The 18,104-nt window shown below is 42.1% G+C and overlaps 1 protein-coding gene across 1 annotated transcript in view; it reads left to right on the top strand.

Moving 5' to 3' along the window:
• PDILT (protein disulfide isomerase like, testis expressed) overlaps positions 1-17,226 on the top strand; it is a 42,798-nt gene extending 25,572 nt beyond the window's left edge. The window contains exons 4-12 of the mRNA XM_049638374.1: positions 892-1,025; positions 1,863-2,000; positions 5,084-5,194; positions 5,276-5,401; positions 8,153-8,350; positions 11,414-11,534; positions 13,733-13,911; positions 15,326-15,415; positions 16,867-17,226. Coding sequence (XP_049494331.1) covers positions 892-1,025; positions 1,863-2,000; positions 5,084-5,194; positions 5,276-5,401; positions 8,153-8,350; positions 11,414-11,534; positions 13,733-13,911; positions 15,326-15,415; positions 16,867-17,103 — 1,334 coding nt within the window. The 3' untranslated portion in view covers positions 17,104-17,226. The remainder of the gene's footprint in view (positions 1-891; positions 1,026-1,862; positions 2,001-5,083; positions 5,195-5,275; positions 5,402-8,152; positions 8,351-11,413; positions 11,535-13,732; positions 13,912-15,325; positions 15,416-16,866) is intronic.
• Positions 17,227-18,104: the final 878 nt, after the last annotated feature.

The raw sequence follows: 18,104 nt of genomic DNA, 5'->3' as shown, positions 1-18,104 counted from the left end.
TCAAATGAACGAATGAGTGAAGGAATGAATGCTGAGTGAAGGAATATGGGCCTATAGATGTAGTCCAAAGCTACTTAAAACAAACACTGCTTTATCTCATAAACTCAATTTAAATGCTTCATTTTATTCTATAGTAATCTTTGATAGAAAATAGTATTTTATGGTATCTACCATCATGTGGAATTGATGATTCTAGCAAACATATGTCTATAGCTTCATGTACATTTTGGCACACTATTAAGTCTCCCCAGACATGGTATATGTGTCCCAATTTTAGAAGCTAAGATTTTGCTGTGCTTAGCACCTCCCATATGATAGCTGAGAAATGGAAGTCATGACCTATGACCTTCATGAGAAGATCTCAATGAGAAGTTGGAGGCATAGGCAATAATGGAATTTTCCCAAAGTCACAAAGCTAGCTGCTATTTTTATTTACATTTCATTCATTTATTTTTTTTAAATAAATCTATCTTCCTGTCACTTTGGAAGGTAGGTAAGAAAAGAAGAGAAGGCATGCTTCCTCTTGGGTTTGATTCCCAGGTGCACTAGTAGAATGGCCATTGGAAAGTCAAACCTCAGTTTTCTCTTCTGCAAAATGGGGAGGGTAAGAGTATCTATCCCATATGGTAGTGTTGTTTTGGGGATATAATATATGCAAATTGCTCAGCAGAGTGCCTTGTCCTTGGTAAGTGCTCAATGAAGTTTAGCTGCTACTGTTAATGTTCATGCCTTGGTACTGGGGTGGGAAGGAGTAGAAGGACTGACCTTGGCCTTTAATGTGTGGGAGTCCAAGACTGAGATGCTTCTGCTCATTAAACTTGGAAAAAACAAGTCTTGCTCCAGTTTAAGAGGAAACTGCTATGAGATCCACTTAACTGTCTCTGTTTCCAGGAGTGGTTGAATCTACTGCCTTGGTCGTTTGGTTGAGAAGACAAATTAGCCAAAAAGCATCTTTGTTCAATAACACCCAGCAGGTGTTAGATTTTGTGAAATCCAGGCCCTTGGTCATCATTGGCTTCTTCCAGGTACTGGGGTCAAGAGGTGGGAGGTGACTTTTCAACTGGTAAGGATCCTGTGTCTGGGAAGGGGGGGTGAGGAGAGGTCTTCCACTTGGGTTAATCCTATGCCCATTCTTCCTTTTCCAACAAGCTGTTTTTCCAGGGTTAAAATGAAGAAGGAAAGAATGGAAGGTGAAGTGGTAGGAGATGCTAACCAGAAAGGTGGACAGGAATGCAGAGAGAGGAGAGGAGACTGACATTTATTAAATTGGTTTTGATAGTATAACTGATCTTTTGGAGGCCCATTTAGAACATCACTGAATAATAAATAATTTGCAAACTGTTTTTCCTTGTGCAGAATGAGTTTCTTATATGTCTCTACTCATGTCCTGTAACTCTGATGATTCTTTCCTTCCCCCAGTAGAAGTCAGAACTTTGGCATTATATTTTTACATAGGAAGAGTATGTGCCTCTTTCTGTCTCATTTCACTTTTCAGCCCCAAGTTTCTCATATTTGGTGATCCATGTGGCCAGATCAGTCGCCTCTTCTGAAAGCGATTAAGGAATAAATGTTTAAGTGTAAACCTGTGTGTTTAGAACAACCTTATTATAAATAATTGGAAAAAATCAAGTTTATCAATTCTCTTCATTAATCTCTGTGGAGTTGTCTATTTTGGGCTTAGTCATAGCCATATAAGTATTCTGAGTATGAAACATCCATGAAAAGGGATTTAGGGGACCCAGGAAAACCCCAGAACTTGGAAAGGTGAGGAGACAAATTGGTCACCATTTCCACCTTGACCTTAAATAAGCCAGGTATTTTGCTTTCTACCAAAGCCTTACCCAACATCCTTCCCCAAACAGGATTTAGAGGAAGAAGTAGCAGAGTTGTTCTATGATGTGATCAAAGACTTCCCAGAGCTAACGTTTGGAGTGATATCAATTAGCAATGCCATTGGGCGTTTCCACGTCACCCTTGACAGTCTTCTGGTGTTCAAAAAGGTAAGATTTTGATTCTATTGCTAGTGAAGTGTCTCCAGTTCAAAATAGTGTACAATCCATGTATCTATAGGCTTTGGGCACAAATTCTAGTTCTGCCACTTGTGAACTAAGTGGCATTGGACTAGGCAGCTGCTGTGAGATCACATAGTCTCCTGGAGTTTCTCTGGCCTTTCTAGACATTTTATTTATTTATTTATTTTAATTTTTTTTTAACGTTTATTTATTTTTGAGACAGGAAGAGACACAGCATGAACAGGGGAGGGTCAGAAAGAGGGAGACACAGAATATGAAGCAGGCTCCAGGCTCTGAGCTGTCAGCACAGAGCCCGTCGCAGGGCTAGAACTCACGGACCGCAAGATCATGACCTGAGCCGAAGTCGGCCGCCTAACCGACTGAGCCACCCAGGCGCCCCTAGACATTTTCTATTTTAAGCTCCTCCTCCTCTTCTTGATCAGTAAATGCCATTCATTAAGGCTCAGTCCTCTACCTTGTGTTTTCTTCTGGTCCATCCTCTCCCACCCACCCTCCAACAGCAAATATTGTTCATACAATCATGACTTACAAATCTCCATCTCCACCCAGACTTCTCTATCTCCGGACTTTCATATCCATCACCAACTGTCTCAATATGACCAAGCCTAACACAGTCTCCCCTCCAAATCCTCTTACAGTGTTTTCTCCCCTCTCAATGAATGGTGTCACCATTTCTCCCATATGAGCAAAGTCAGAATACCCAGGCATTATTCTAAAACCTCCCTCTCCTCCACCCTTCACAACCAGTCCATCACTCCAATCCTATTTATTTTAAGTCTAAAATATCCCTTGAATCTATCTATTTAGCTATATTACTACTATCCTAAGTCAAGTGACCATGATCTCCTATACCCTAATACAACATCTACCCAACTGGTCTACCACAATCTCTCTTGTACTGTAAAGAACAATCTTTCCAAAACTCCCACTGATGGCCACCTGCCTCCTTCCCACTGGAAAGCCTTTTAATGGCTTCCTATTATTCTTGGGATAAAGACTCAAGTCTCCAATAAGACCTACATGGCCTTTCACAGCCTAGCCTCTATTACACATCTTCCCCTTCTTCCTCTCTAGGATCTAGATCTGAGCTGCCCAATATGGCAGCTACTTGTCACATATGACTGTTTACATTAAAATTAGTTAAATTAACATTCTAGTTCCCCAAACTAGCTACATGTGGATAGTGGCTACTGTATTGGACAGCATAGATATACAGAGCATTTCCATCATCACAGAACGTTCTATTGAACAGTGTTACTCTAAACACTGTAGTCTGGTTCCTGAAACATGCCTTACTCCCTCCCCACACAAAGCCAAATCCTTACAGTAATCATGTTATTTATAGATAAGGCTCAGAGTGGTTAGTTTACTTGCCCAAGGCCACATAGGAGGTGGGTGAAGTGATACCCAGATCTGCTTAAGACTGTGAGCCACTACATTTTTACTTGGGCTCTTGGAAGTCATTACAAAGTGTTCAGTCAGAGAATAAAATAACCTGATTTATGTATCTGAATGGGACAACATAGAGTCTAAAAATAGATCCAAATACATATGGAAATCTAGTATATAATAAAGGTGATATTTTAGATCAGTAGGGAAAATATGTTATTCAATGATTAGTGTTGAGAGAATTGGGTAGCCATTTAGAAAAAAAAAATAAAGCTAAATCTATATATTCTCCTTCCACCAAATTAAATTCCAGATTGATTTCTTATTGATTTAAAAATATAACGATGAAACCATGGAAACACTAGAAGATGTCATGGAGGATTTTGCTTCTAAACTTGTAGTGGGAAAGCCCTTTTATGAAGCATTGACAGAAACCCCAAAATCTATGAAAAGAAATACTGATAAACTTGGACCACATAAAAAAATTATTGACAGTTCCACAGAACAAACCTCATCACAATATCAAAAGCCAAAGAGCAAATTTGAAAAATTCAGTTAGGACAAAGTTGGTCTATTTTTATGGTTAAGAGCATGAGTTCTAGAGTCAGACAGCCTGGGGTGGAATCTTGGCTCTACCTGTCACTAGCTTAGCAACCTGGGCAAGTCACTTCATTTTTCTGTACCTTGATTTCCTCAACTGTACAATGGAAGAAATAATGATTCACAGCTCAGTGAGATGTTATGAGGATTGAAACAGTTCTTGAATATGGCATATTTAGAACTGTGTGACCGGTACAATATGATCTCTTGATAAGTCTGATTAGTATTATCAGACTATTACTACGACCAGAAAAGGGTTTTGGTTCTGTCCAAAGGACAACAGGGGCTGTGCAGTATTTGAGCAAGAGAATGACATAAGTGCTTTTTAACCGCATCACTCTGGCTGAAGGTAGGGAATGGGTTGGAGGGAAACAAGGGGAGAAATTGGAAGACCATTAGAAGGCTTTTGCAGGAGTCCAGGGAAGGGATTTGGACTAGAGTGTAGGATTGGTGGACGCAAAGAGAAGGAGATGGAGTAGAGAGAAACCAATGAAGAGAGCCATCTCTTTGTTCTCCTTCCCCTGCAGACTTTGATCGTGGGCTACAGGGAATTATTTCCTTCTCTATGTTAATTGCAGTCCTTCTGAGAAGCAGTCATCAAACAGGATTAGATATGCAAAAGATTGGGGAAAATGCCTATGAAGGGGAACAAAGGGAGCTGATGTGGGGGGAGGGGCAGGGAGAACTCATCAGGCCAGGATGTAGGTCTGACCCTTTGGAAATAAAGAAGGTCCTTGATTGCAGTTCTAAGAAAGTTGGCCAAAGTTGCCTACCAGAGAAGTCCTGCATCTCCCAGAAATGAGCTTGCCTTAGTATCCCTGAAACAGTGCATCGGTTACAAAGCACCCCCTGCTTTGTAGATTGGAGATTTTCATGGCTGCCACAGACCCATGTTTCACCCACAGGCTGGCCATTCCTATTTATGAAGTAAAGATTATGGATTACACTTGTCATGATGGTATTCTCCTTTTGTCCAAGGGGAAAATTTTGCTATTTATATTTATTAAGTGTCTATATTACGGAAGCTACTGCCCTCTAATGTTTTTCTCCTTTTGTTCAAGGGAAAAATTGTGAACCGTGAGGAGCTTATTAATGACAGTACCAACAAACAGGTCCTCAATCAAGTCATAAAGCAGCACCTTACAGATTTTGTTATTGAATACAACACCGAGGTCAGTGAGCCAAAAGGTCCCTGGGAGAAGGGCAGCTGGGGCAGCTTGTGCCTGGATGACCTATTTCCCTGGTAATTTCAGAGTAAGGATCTGATTTATGAATTGCACATCCTGAATCACATGCTGCTCTTCGCCTCTAAAAGATCCGAGTCATTTGGTATGATAATGCAGCATTACAAGTTGGCATCGAAGGAATTTACAAACAAGGTTTGTGGAAAGTGGTATTGCCCTTGTTGAATGGGGATCCAGAACCTGTAGACCCTAATGCTATTTGCCTGCCAGGCTGGTTATAAATTAAGCCAGGGAGAACTTGCATATTCATTTCCATACCAGCTTCCTTATTTGCATATTGATACTACATATTATTTACTACTTAATTTTAAACCAGCCTCCTCCCTTCTTCCTGTCCAGTGTCTCTTCCTTTCTTGCTATACCTATGTTTCTTCTTCCCTCATCTTTTTGAGAAGTCTACCATGGGAATGTGAGGTTTGGCTGCTTTTTGATGGACCATGCTCCAGCAAGGGTGAGTGGTAGCACTGTGGGTGGTTTTTGGCCTGCAGGTGAGGAGGAGGAGAGACCACCCCTGCCTGAGGTCAGGGAATAGGAACAGCCTGAAGGTGTGAAGCAGAAAGGTTTAAACTTTACACAACTTTTCTTCCTCTTACAAGGGATTTTTGTCACTGAGTTTCTAAGCCTCTCAGTTTCAATCACCTCATGTAAAATGGAGAACTGTGTGTAAGAATTAGAAGCATCATATGTAGAGCAATGAGCAATGTACAGTGAACACTGCTATCATCATTGCTATCATCATCATTAGAAACAAATCTGTTTTTCTTAAGACCTATACCTGTATTTATGTAGTTACCACCACCTGGACTATGGAGGCAATTAGTTTCTTTTTTTCTCTTTATTTTTTTATAAGAAGTATGGTAATGGCAGGCTTTTTTTCCTTTTCAAGAAAATTACTCTAAAATTCAAGTGAAACAATTAAAAAGCTTAAACCCCAAAATAAATACAAGTAAAGCCACTAGGGCATGAACATATTTAATGTTTGTGCTACATCCCACCATATTCTCCAGGAAGTTTGTTCCAATTACAGAAATATCTCTGGTTAATATTTTTCCTGGTTTATTCAATTTTAAAATATAGATTTTTGATGTAATTCAGTTGATCACAATCTGATTGCTTCCCTCTATTTCTCTTATGTTATGATAGTCAGTACTTAGCCATATTTCTTCCAGATTATTTTTTTTAAATTTAGCTCTTTAATCTGGGTGGAGTTTATTTTGGCATATATTGTTAGACAAGGTTCTTTTTTCTTTTTTAATGTTTATTTATTTTTGAGAAAGACAGACAGGTAGAGTGCATGAGCAGGGGAGGGGCAGAGAGAGAGAGGGAGAGAGAAAATCCCAAGCAGGCTCTATGCTGTCAGCTCAGAGACCCACCTGGGGTTCCATCTCACTGTGAGTTCATAACCTGAGCCGAAATCAAGAATTAGACGCTTAACCAGTTGACTGAGTCACCCAGGTGCCCCTGAGATAAGGTTCTAAATGCCCTTTACCCCAACTATCTAGGTTCCTGAATGCCATTTATTGATTGTGATCCATTTTAGAGCCAAAGACAATGGATGAATACTATTCAGACAGGTCATACCCCCATATCTTATCCTGTTCACATCTAGCCAATATTTGTTGAAAGTATACAAGGATGGTTCTAATACGTTGCTCTGTTTTCACAGTCTCCCCAGCACCCGGAAGAATGTCAGGCACATAACAGGGCCCTTAATATTTTGATAGATGAATGACCTGAGGGTATCAGTGTTTGCTGTGGCCTCTAAGTGGCCTCCCTATTTCCAATCTTACTGCTTCTCTGCAACAAGAGTAATTTTTCACAAATTATTGTAGCACTCTCTGGCTTATTATTCTTCAGTGGCCCTCTATCTTATTCAGCTAAAACTCAACCTCGTTATTAGAGCTCTGATCTCATCTCTGACATGTCTCTAACCTTGTCCCCCGTGACTCTGTCCTTCATGATGCTGAAGCCACACCGGCCTTTCCTTTCTATTCAAGAACACTTTATGTTCCCTGACCCCAGGCTTTTGCATTAACAATTTCCACTGCCTGGTTCAGTGTTGTCCTGACTTGTTAACTCATCACCCATGTCCCTGCTAAGATGTCACCTCCTCAGATACTCCTCCTGACCTTCCTACCTAACACTGAGCTCTGACCTGACTTCACCTATATGGTCATGCTCTATCACAGTGCCCTTTTTACTGTCTAATTGGCACTCATTGCTATATGAATTTATTAATTTATTCACTCCTTTGTTGTCTGTTTTTTCCACTAGAACATAAACTCCATGAGGGCAGATCTTATGTCCCCAGTAGGTAGCAAAATGCCTAGTAGGCACTCCACTAATATTTGTTCAATGATGAGTAAATGAAGTCATGAATTCCCTTGACAGAAGAATAATTTAGAACAAAAAAAGCTGACATATGAGCATTTTCTACCTCCCAGTTATTGAACTAAGCCATTGTCCTGTTTAATTCTCTCAACAACCCTATAAGGTGGGTACTCTTATAATCTCTACAGACAAGGAAGGAAATAGAAGCACAGAGAGGGTCAGTTATGGTTTTGCCCAAGGACCTGGATGAAAGTCCAGGACCTCCTGACTTCCTGTGGTTGTGTGGATGGTACCCTGCACAAGGATGGTGAAACCAGGCAGACGGACAACATCGGCCTGTGCCCTGGGGCACAGGGCTGCCCTGCCTGATGGAAAGGGGCCCTGTTCTATCTTTCAGAGGCACTCCATAGACCCTGCTATTTGCATTCCGTTAGTGATCTCCCATGGCTTCTGGAGTTTCTTTCCCTCAGTAAGGGATTCCTTAGCCAGTTTTAATCTTTAACCTTCTCATGGCCTCCAATCCTAGAGGGACACAGGTTTTATTTGATTTGGCAGATCCTTTTCATCATTGTGGATGCAGATGAACCCAGAAATGGACATATATTCAAATACTTCAGGATTACAGAGGTTAATATCCCATGTGTCCAAATCCTAAACTTAAGCTCTGATGCGAGGTACAAAATGCCTTCTGAGGAGATAACCTACGAAAATCTCAAGAAATTTGGCCGCAGCTTTCTGAATAGAAGTGCCAAGGTAAGTTTGTTGTTGGACAAACTTTACCCTGAACCTCAAAATTTCATAATTTTGCTGGCTTTGGTCATCTGAACAGGGAGGCAGAATAAAGGTCAATCTCATGGTTCAAAATGGGGAAATACCCTTATCTCTCCACCTCCAATCTTTTCAACTTTTGACTTGTCCTGACACTATGATTCCACCATTAATTCTTTATTCTGAAAGGCATTTCCTTTGCAGATACTCTCAACTGAAATGCAGGAGTTCCCAGGGCCAACATCCTATGAAAGGAGACACTTTTCCTCCTTTTGGACTCTCCTGTGAAAGATTTAAGGATAGATGGATTTTGGGGGAGAGGGGGGTGGGGATGTATTAAGCCATCAGGATTTAGCCCTAAAGGTTTTAGGGACCTCTTGTCTGGGAGGTTAGAAATGAGCCTGTTTTGCTATAAAAGGAAGGAGAAGGTGCAGAAGGATCATACATAACACAACATCTCCTGCTGTTTATGTAGCACTTGTGAAGTCCTTCGGCCACCCTGCTGCATTAGGTGACCATATTTTTTATTTACCAAATGGAAACACTTTTGAGAATAATGGGGGTTGGGGGCATGCAATCTTTAAAATATTCTGAAACAGAATAAATTGGAACTTTCCAGGCAAACCAGAATATTTGGTCCCTTTCCCTCTGAGGGTTCCCATTACCTTCTGTCCATTCCCACACAGACACTCCTTCTCAAGTGAAAGCTGTTTTTTTTTTCTCCTATGCACATCATCATCACAGGCCAAGTAGTGAGGCTGGTGTCCTCCATGACATTTCCTCCTACCTTCAAAATGCCAGACCCCATGCATTTGGACTTTTAGATCACCTGCTCCTACCTTCCATTGCTGTCCTCTGATCATGTCCCTTTCACTCTCTGAGGACTTAAGCTCATTGCAGACTTGCTTTCCATCCCTTCTCTGCCATCACCTCCAGAAATGTCAGTATGCAAAACCCTGGTCTCTCTCTTCTCTAATTACTGTTTGCCATTCCAGCCACCTGCTCTTGTGGCCACACTTTAGAGATGGCAGCCCCTCTGAAAACCTGATTTCAAGCTTCCCATCCCTTTAGTTCCTTTTTCTAGTATCCATACTGTTGTAAATCCTTACCCTTCTCATGGCTTCCAGTCTCCTGATCCCATGTCACAATCTCTCTACTGCCTTCATGAACTTGGATTCCATAGTTCATCGCTCTGGTGATGATTCCCTTAATTCCTTTATCCCTTTATTTCTTTATCTATCTTCAACTTCTTTATACCCTGTAGAATTTACAAGGCAAAATCACAACCCTGGTTGAACCCACTTCATGTCCCTACTGCTTCCAGGCCAATGCTAGAGAAAAAGAACACCACCCTGAGGCAGGCTGGTTTCACTGAATCACAAACCTCCCATGGGCTCTTTGAAATGTCTTGACATATCTATAGAAATTTCTCTTAGTGTGTTCATTCTCTTCATCTCTGAGTCTCTTTGTCCTCATATCCCCTTCCTTCTTCCAGTTTCAGCTGAGCACGAGACCATGTATCATTAAGACAAGGGCCCCTCATTTTCTGTCAACATATCTACAAACCTACCTGCAGCACTACCCATTCTCTCTCTCTTCCCTCCAGTTGAACCTCAGGAGGTGTCTGTCTCCTTGTCAAGGGCCAATACATCCACCAAACTCTTGCAATAGAGATGAGCATGCTTCACATGAAGTATGAGATGTCACATGCCTGGTCTGGCCCATTTCTAATTTCCATCTTTTTCACCATTTCCCACCTCCCATGTCCAGCCCCCACCCTCTTTATGCTTCCTCAGAAAGAATCTTCAAGTCCCTTCCAGAGGCTGGGGTCGGGATGAGGGAAGTATTGTAGGAGCTGGCAAACTGGGTAAAGGCCAGACAGCTATGCATATTAAGGACTTGGTGTCCTGAGAGCAATAGAAAGGAAAATTTGCATGGTGAAAATAAAACCCCACTGGTAGAATAAAAGTGTGAAGAAGATTAGGAGATGCAGAAAGAACTCTGTGGGGCTATTGCAGTGATCTAGGTGAGAGATGAAGGCTACCTTGGTTGGGGAGCAGCAGTGCAGATGGAGAGAAGGGTGTGGATTCAAGAAACTGCAGGAAGCAATGGTTGTAGAGAAAAATACATGTTGTGAGATTTATACCACTTCCTTCAAAAAGAAGCAGAGCTAGGTTCATTCTTTCGTGCATTCTCTCACAGAATATTTACTGAGGTCCTATGATGTATCAGGCTGTGCATACTCAGTGATGAAGACAGAAAAATACCTTGTGACATTCTGTCTAGTGTAGTAGAGACACATGAATCAAATAACCAGAAAAGAAAATAATGAGAAAAATAAGATATAAATGATAAACTTGAATAAGTGATACAAGGAAAAATATCAAATGTTATGAAAACTTATGGTAGCAGGATCTGACCTAGTTTGGGGAGAGTGAGGGAAGCCCTCCCTAGAGATCATTCTGAAGGGTAAATCTGAGTTAACTGGATAAAGAAAGAAGAGCAAGAATGGGGAGTGGGGAAGGCCCTCCAGACACAGGAATGGCAACAACAAAGGCCTGAGGTAGAAGAAAGCTAGCTAGCCCTTTGGTTAAACAGAAGACCAGTATGGTTGAAGAAAGCAAAGAAAGAATGGTAATGAGCTTGGTGAGGCTAATGGGAGCCAAAGGGTGATAAAGGTTTAACAGGTCATGTAAATAATCTTGGTTTTGATTCAGGAAGTAATTGGGAACAGATAAACTTTAGGGGGGAGGTCAGGACAAACTAGTTAAGATATTAAAGACATGAACCCAACTCTCATCTGAGAACCTCACAAATTACATATTTGGAAGGCTAGAATTCATTTCAGCTTGAAGCCCTACCTCTTCCTTAGCCCTCTGATCTCAACTGGCCCTGAACAATCCAGGCTGAACATGAGCATTTCAAACTCTTTCCCAAGGCTCTTGTTAAGAACAAGAGAAAACTTCCCATTGTTTCCCATTGGGGCAGGGAGCCCCAACTGCCAACCCCTTTCTGGCGACTGTCAGATCTCTCAAATTTGCTTCCTAGAAACATCAATCCAGTGAAGAGATTCCAAAATATTGGGACCAGAGGCCAGTTAAGCAACTCGTTGGGAAGAACTTCAATGTGGTGGTCTTTGACAAGGAAAGGGATGTATTTGTGATGTTCTGTAAGTATCTCTGCAGAGGCCATAGAAAGCAGTGGCCCAGACATTACTTTTCAAGAGTTGCTCCTGAATTCTTGGGCCCCCAAAACTCAAAAATCTAGCAAAACACTATGTGAAGGATGGTTTTCTAACATCCAAAGAGTCTGGATTAAGATGCTATCACCCACAGTGCAACTCTTCCTGAAAATCTAATTCTTGGAACATGTGGAATACTGTCCATATAATTCAGGCCTATGGCTTTTACAACAATAATAATGCTAATGGATAACACTGATTCAATGCTATGGTATACCAGGCCTTCTGCTGAGCCATTCTATACTTTATCTCATTTAATCCTCACGACACACTTTTGAAAGTAGCTACTACTATTGCTCTCACTTTGCATATGACTAAACAGAGTCTCAGGTGGGTGAAGAAACTTTTCCAAAGTCAGGCAGTGACTAAGTACTGAGAATAGGGATTGGAGCCTAGGCAGCCTGACCTCAGTGCCTTGGCTGGTTAACTGCTGTACAGAAGAGCAGTTCTGACTTTAAGTAACTTATCAAATGGCCTGTATTTAACCTACCTGAGTTGGTGTGGCCAAACTGGAGACTCAAATCCTGTAGGAAGAGAGCTTAGCAGTGTGTGGCATATTGCAAGCACTTGATAAATAACAGCTATTATCGCTGCTATTATTGTTGTTGTAATTATTTCCAGTGCTTGCCTAAGGACTATTGCCCTTTCTCTACTCTTTCTGATTTGCATGTGAGAGTCCAAACTGGGGACTTCACTCCTACTCTGAGATACAGAGAAGGGTGATAATGAAGTTATTTCAGACATCTCTCTTATTTACTATTTACTGAGAACTTACAATGAGCCCGACATGAGTTGGCTGTTCACACACCTGCTCTTTTTTCCTCCTCAAAACAAGCCTCTTAGGAAGGTCCAGTGGATTTCTCCATGATACAGATCAGGGAACTTAGTCTCAGGAAGATTAATTACCTTACCCCAGGTCACACAGTAAATTCATTGCAAGGCAAAAAATTCAAATCAAGCTCTGGTGCCATTACTTCCTGAGGGCTGGAATGCAATGTGCAGACCTTTAAAAATCTCACTGAAATGGACTCTCATCCACAGGGTGAGGTGTTTAAGGTCTGTGTGGTTGAATAACCATGATCTGTTCCCTTTACGTGAGAGGGTGGGCGGCTTTTCTATACTTACCTGACACTGGAGTTATGAGAATGCTCATATGGCTCTGGTAAAAGGCAAGAGCAGCCTCATTTTCTTGGAAGCAGGCCTCTCAGATTGGCCCCCTGGGACTGTGACCATTATGCCCCCCCCTGTTCCAACCCAGGGCCCATTGGGCTCCAGGGGAGCTGCAGGGAGAGCAGATGGTCATGGAGGCACTTGGTTTGTAAATGGAGGGATGGTCATCCAAATGTAGAGTGTCAGGGCCCTGAAAGCCACCCCTCCCACAGAGCCAGAAACTTTAATGCGACCACAAAGAGCAGGGAAGGTTCAGTTTCTTTCCATGCTGGAGCTGGTCCATGATTCTCTCCAGAGGGCTAGGTGCCTGGGCCAGACTCAAAGCTTAAAGGAACTGTCCCTAAGGAAGTCCCCTTTCCAGGGGTCATTGTACTTGTTACAACTTCCTGTTCAACCTCTCAGGTACATTCTCTACCACGGGACTAAAAGGCAGTGTACTATAATAGTCACAAGTCAAAGAAGCCTGACTTCAAATCCCACTTTCTGCTTAATTACCTGGGTGACCTTGGACTGTGAGCTTAACTTCTGTTGGAAAACTCTTGTGCTCTCACTCTCTCTCTCTCTCTCATATTCACACACACACACACACACACACATGATTTCTGGTAGAACATGAGGAATCATCTGGCATAAATATTTTTCTTATTTTTTTTTTCTCTTCAACTGGAGTGGAAAGCTATGTCAAAGGAGAAACAAAGAATAGAAGAAAATGTCCCAGCATGCTTAAAGTGTTAGTGTCTGGGTGGAAGGGGACTATATCAGTTTTTTTCTAATTTATTTAATAATGATCAGGTGCTGTGATTGAAATGTAAAATAATGTAATACAGTGTTAAAAGAAAGAGTGAAATCTGCAAAGCAACAGAACCATTAGTAAAATATGGTGATGGTGTTTATGGGGGTAGTATTGACTTTCAGTTTTATTAGTGTGAACTTGAGCAATGGCCCTTCTCTTTCAGATGCACCCTGGTCAGAAAAGTGTAAGGAACTCTTCCCAGTGTTGCAGGAGTTGGGCAGAAAGTATCAAAACCACTCAACAGTCACCATTGCCAAGATTGACATTACGGCAAATGACATTCAGCTGATGTACTTGGACCGGTACCCCTTCTTCAGGCTTTTCCCCACCGACTCTCAACAAGTGAGGAGCACTTGGGAACCACATACCTGGAAATGCCATTATGTCATTATCAGAGAACCAGTTTCTCCCTATCTCCAGCTCTGCCTTCTACCCAAACAGCTTCATCCTCAGCTCAAGCCCCTATTATCCTCTCATGTTCAGGTTGAAGAGTGTTTTCCATTAGCTTCCCCACAAGTCCCAAGACTTGCTGTAATTGGGTCCAGCTTGGGTTAGCTGCTCTTCCCTTACCCAGTCAGTGTAGTCAGGCTGATATGAGTGTCTTGATTAGTCAGGCCCAGTTTCCTCTGGTACTGGGACTGAACTCTACCCAGACTATATGGAATAAGGTGGGGGGAATTTCCACGTGAATATTGAGGGTGGGGTGCTATGAGAAGAAGGAAAATCACATGATAGAAAAGCAGTTAATGTCTTTTACGCTTCAGTATTATAATCAGCAAGCATCATCAATGTCATGGAACATACTCTCCATGCTGCTCTGCTTTGGCACCTGGAGAAGGGTGTCCATCAAAACAAAGCAAGCCAAGATTCCTGCTCCCAAGAAGAGTATGACTGAGTGTGGGAGAGAAGTCATGATGTAGGCCCACCTCTACATGCAATTGGAATTGAAGGGGACAGATTCTGGAAGGCAGATATTTCATGGAGACATGAGATTTTGAAGAATGCTGAGTATTTAAATCAGATTAGAAGAGGGATGTGAACTACACGTAGGAAGTATAATATGCATGAGGATGTGGGCAGAAGGGTGGCCATAGCACTCTGAAGGAGATGCCATCCTTCTGGTACAGAAGATGCATGTGGAGGAGTGGTACAAAATGAGGCTGAGTTGAGAGGGTGGAGCTATCTTAAGTCTTTAGTTATATGAAAGGGAGTTTAGACAACCAGTGGGCAGTAAACAGCTTCATAATCTTCTTAAAGACTAAAAAAGAAAGGGAACTAGTGTTGACTGAGCAATGATCATGGATCAGATGCTTTGTAAAATAAGAACTATTCTTATTCTTCTTGTTATGATAATGTCAACTATATGTAGTACTCACTAAGAGTCAGGTACTGTTTTAAGTGCTTTTCATATAGTAATTCATATAGAAATTCTTATAACAACATATGTGGTAGGTACTATTGTTATCTTCACATTACAGATAGAAAAACTGAGTCATAGAGAGATTAAACAGGGTTTGAACCTTGACAGTATGCTCCGAGGTCTGTGCTCTGAAGCACTACATTATAGCCCTATGGTGGAAGAGTTTTTATTATTCTTATGTTAGAGCCATAGTAATGGAGGCTCAGAGAGGTTAAAGAACCTACTCCCTATACTCAGGTTGTTAGGAATTTGACCCTGGACTTATCTTACATAGCAATCCCTGAATATTTTGCAAGAAGAGGATATTGTCTTGACCTTGTTCCATTTTCTTCCTAGGCTGTATTGTATAAGGGAGAACATACCCTGAAGGGCTTTTCTGACTTCCTGGAAACTCAAATCAAGACCAGGATTGAGGATGAGGATGGGGTAAGGTGAAACAGCAGTACCTGGATTATTCTGTCTCACATAGAACACCAAGAACTCAAAGGACTAGGAGAGGGTGTGCCAAGAGTCCCATAATCTTGTACTCTGGAGATCATTGACGACTCGGTGAACAACTACCCATTTTGGATGACTTTATTTCAAGGGCACTTATTACAAGGAAGTAGAAATGGCAGACTTTAGAAATGAAGGGAAAGACAAAGGCTCTGAGGCCTCCTAAGGCTGCTTCCCTGGCCTCTGTTCCTGAGTCAGTAACCAGATGTCTTGACAGGATCCAGCTCTCTGGCATTATTTTCCTAATGGATGAGATGACAATCCCCATTCTCTCTGAATCCTGTTCCTGCCTCAGTGAGGCCATCTGCAGGAAGGTGCCATCTCTATTAGTTAGGACCCTTTCGTTTGCAAATATCAGAAACACGATTCTTTCGTTTAGGCAACAATGGGAACTTAATCCATATAACTGCTAGGACATCAGGTAGATTCAGAAGCTCAGACTCATTTTCTGTCTCCCCATCTCTGTTTTACCTTTGTTGGCCTTATTCCCAAGCAGTCACTTCCCCATGGAGGGTCAAAGATTTCCCCACAGCTCTAAACTAATATCTTCCCAGCTTAAAAAGCAAGTGCCTAGGGGTGCCTGGGTGGCTCATTTGGTTGAGCATCCGACTTCGGTTCAGGTCATGATCTCATGGTTTGTGAGTTCAAGCCCCACATCAGGCTTTGTGCTGACAGCTCAGAGCCTGGAGCCTGCTTTGGATTCTGGGTCTCAGTCTCTCTCTGCCCCTTGCCCACTTGTTCTTGTTCTCTCTCTCTCTCTCTCTCTCTCTCTCTCTCTCTCTCCATCAATCAAAAATAAGTAATCATTAAAAATTTTTTTAAAAAAAAGAAAGAAAAGGGGTGCCTGGGTAGCTCAGTCGGTTAAGCACTTGACTTCAGCTCAGGTCATCATCTCACTGCTCGTGAGTTCAAGCCCCGTGTCGGGCCCTGTGCTGAAAGCTCAGAGCCTGGAGCCTGCTTCCAGTTCTGTATCTCTCTCTGCCCCTCTCCCACTCATGCTCTGTCTCTTTCTCTCAAAAATAAATAAACATTAAAAAAAATTAAAAAAAAAAAAAGCAAGCAGGCACCTACTTCTTAGTAGTCCTAGGAAATGTCCTGGATAGGGATTCATGATAGGCCTGGGTCACATGCCCAGCCCTGGAGTTAGAGCTGGGGCAGCCACACGTGTGGCCTTAGAGTGGAGGAAGGAGGTTCCACAAGGGCTTTCTTTCCAGAGGGGCAAAACCACAGTTGGGCTCTGGCATCTATGAGGATGCTCCAAGTGCCTCTCTCTGGGCATTTCCAGAAAAAGAAGACTTGGTAATTATAATCACAATTACCACATATGTCTTGCCTCTTTATTTCTTTATCCTACTTCTTCCCTCCCTTCTTTTCTTGAATAGCTGTTGTCTACTGAGCAAAGTAAAGTGACAGAAGAGGAGGCATTAGCTGAGGAAAAGGAAGTACCTATTATCAAGAAAGAGTTACGTGACCAGAAGTTGCCTGGGATACAGAATGTGACAAAGCTGGAAGAGCCAGCTGGGCAAAAGGAACCAGCCAAGGAGGAGGAGGAGAAAGTGGCTAAGCCAAAGGGACCTCCAAAAGAAGAGAAGAAACCACAAGTGAAGGAAGAACTGTAGCTTCTCCAAAGCTAAGAGCCATTTTCCAGGTCCTGGCATCATTTTCTAAGTGGATCTGCTCTAAAAAAAATGATATATCATTGCAGTGGGTGGAGGCTGGATAATTAAAAACTCCTGAAAGTCTTTGGCCCTGTTCTTTGCATTACCTCTTTTTTGTGGTTGGTGCTGCCTTAGAAAAGCTGTTTGACCTGGAATTCAGGGTTGCAAGCAAAGCCATAACTGAAACATTTAATGAGTGTTTACAACATGCCACACAGTCATGTAATTCTCACATTACTTTCATTATCCCCATTTTACAGATGAGAGATCTGAGGCAAAGAGAGGTTAAGCAACCAGTCAGGACCACATAGCCAGAAAGCCCTTGAGATATGATCCCAGGCACTCTCACTCCAGAGACTACATTTAACCACTCTACACACCACCTTCACTAGGTTGGAGTCCCCAGAGTTTGGCTAAAACTTACAAATGAAGTGGACTGATTTGTTTAGGCTGTATTTTAGCACAGTAAGAAAGAGATCCAGCCCCAAACATGTCCCCAGTCTACTATATTTCAGTAAGTGACCCACTATCTTAAGCAGCAAGGCGCTAGGATAATCCTCAAGCCCCTTTGTTTACTACCCTAAAAGTAACTCTACCAACGCATGTGACTCCACCCACTTGCACTGATTCCATCCACTTCTGTCCACTGACACGTGCCACTTATCTTCATGTGACTCCACCCACTTCCCTCCACCTCCACCCACCATTCTCAGCCAAGGAAGTCTCTCCAATGGTGCTTCTATTGCCATTCTGTAGTTCCTTGCCCACCCCCCACCCCTATTCCATAAAGCTGCTGAAATTCTTTTAAAAAGCCATATTCTTGAAAGCTTGCAACACTACCTTTTTTTAACTCTGTAATGGCATCTTTATCCCTTTTAGAATAAGATTGGTCTGCTCACCATGTCTTCCAGGCCTAGAAATTTCTGGCCCCACAGATCTCTTCTGTTCCCTTCTCTCTCCCT

This window comes from Panthera uncia, chromosome E3 (genome assembly GCF_023721935.1).
Source record: "Panthera uncia isolate 11264 chromosome E3, Puncia_PCG_1.0, whole genome shotgun sequence".
Taxonomy (NCBI): domain Eukaryota; kingdom Metazoa; phylum Chordata; class Mammalia; order Carnivora; family Felidae; genus Panthera; species Panthera uncia.
The sequence above is the reverse complement of the archived record's forward strand: the minus strand, read 5'-3'. Positions and strand labels throughout refer to the sequence as shown.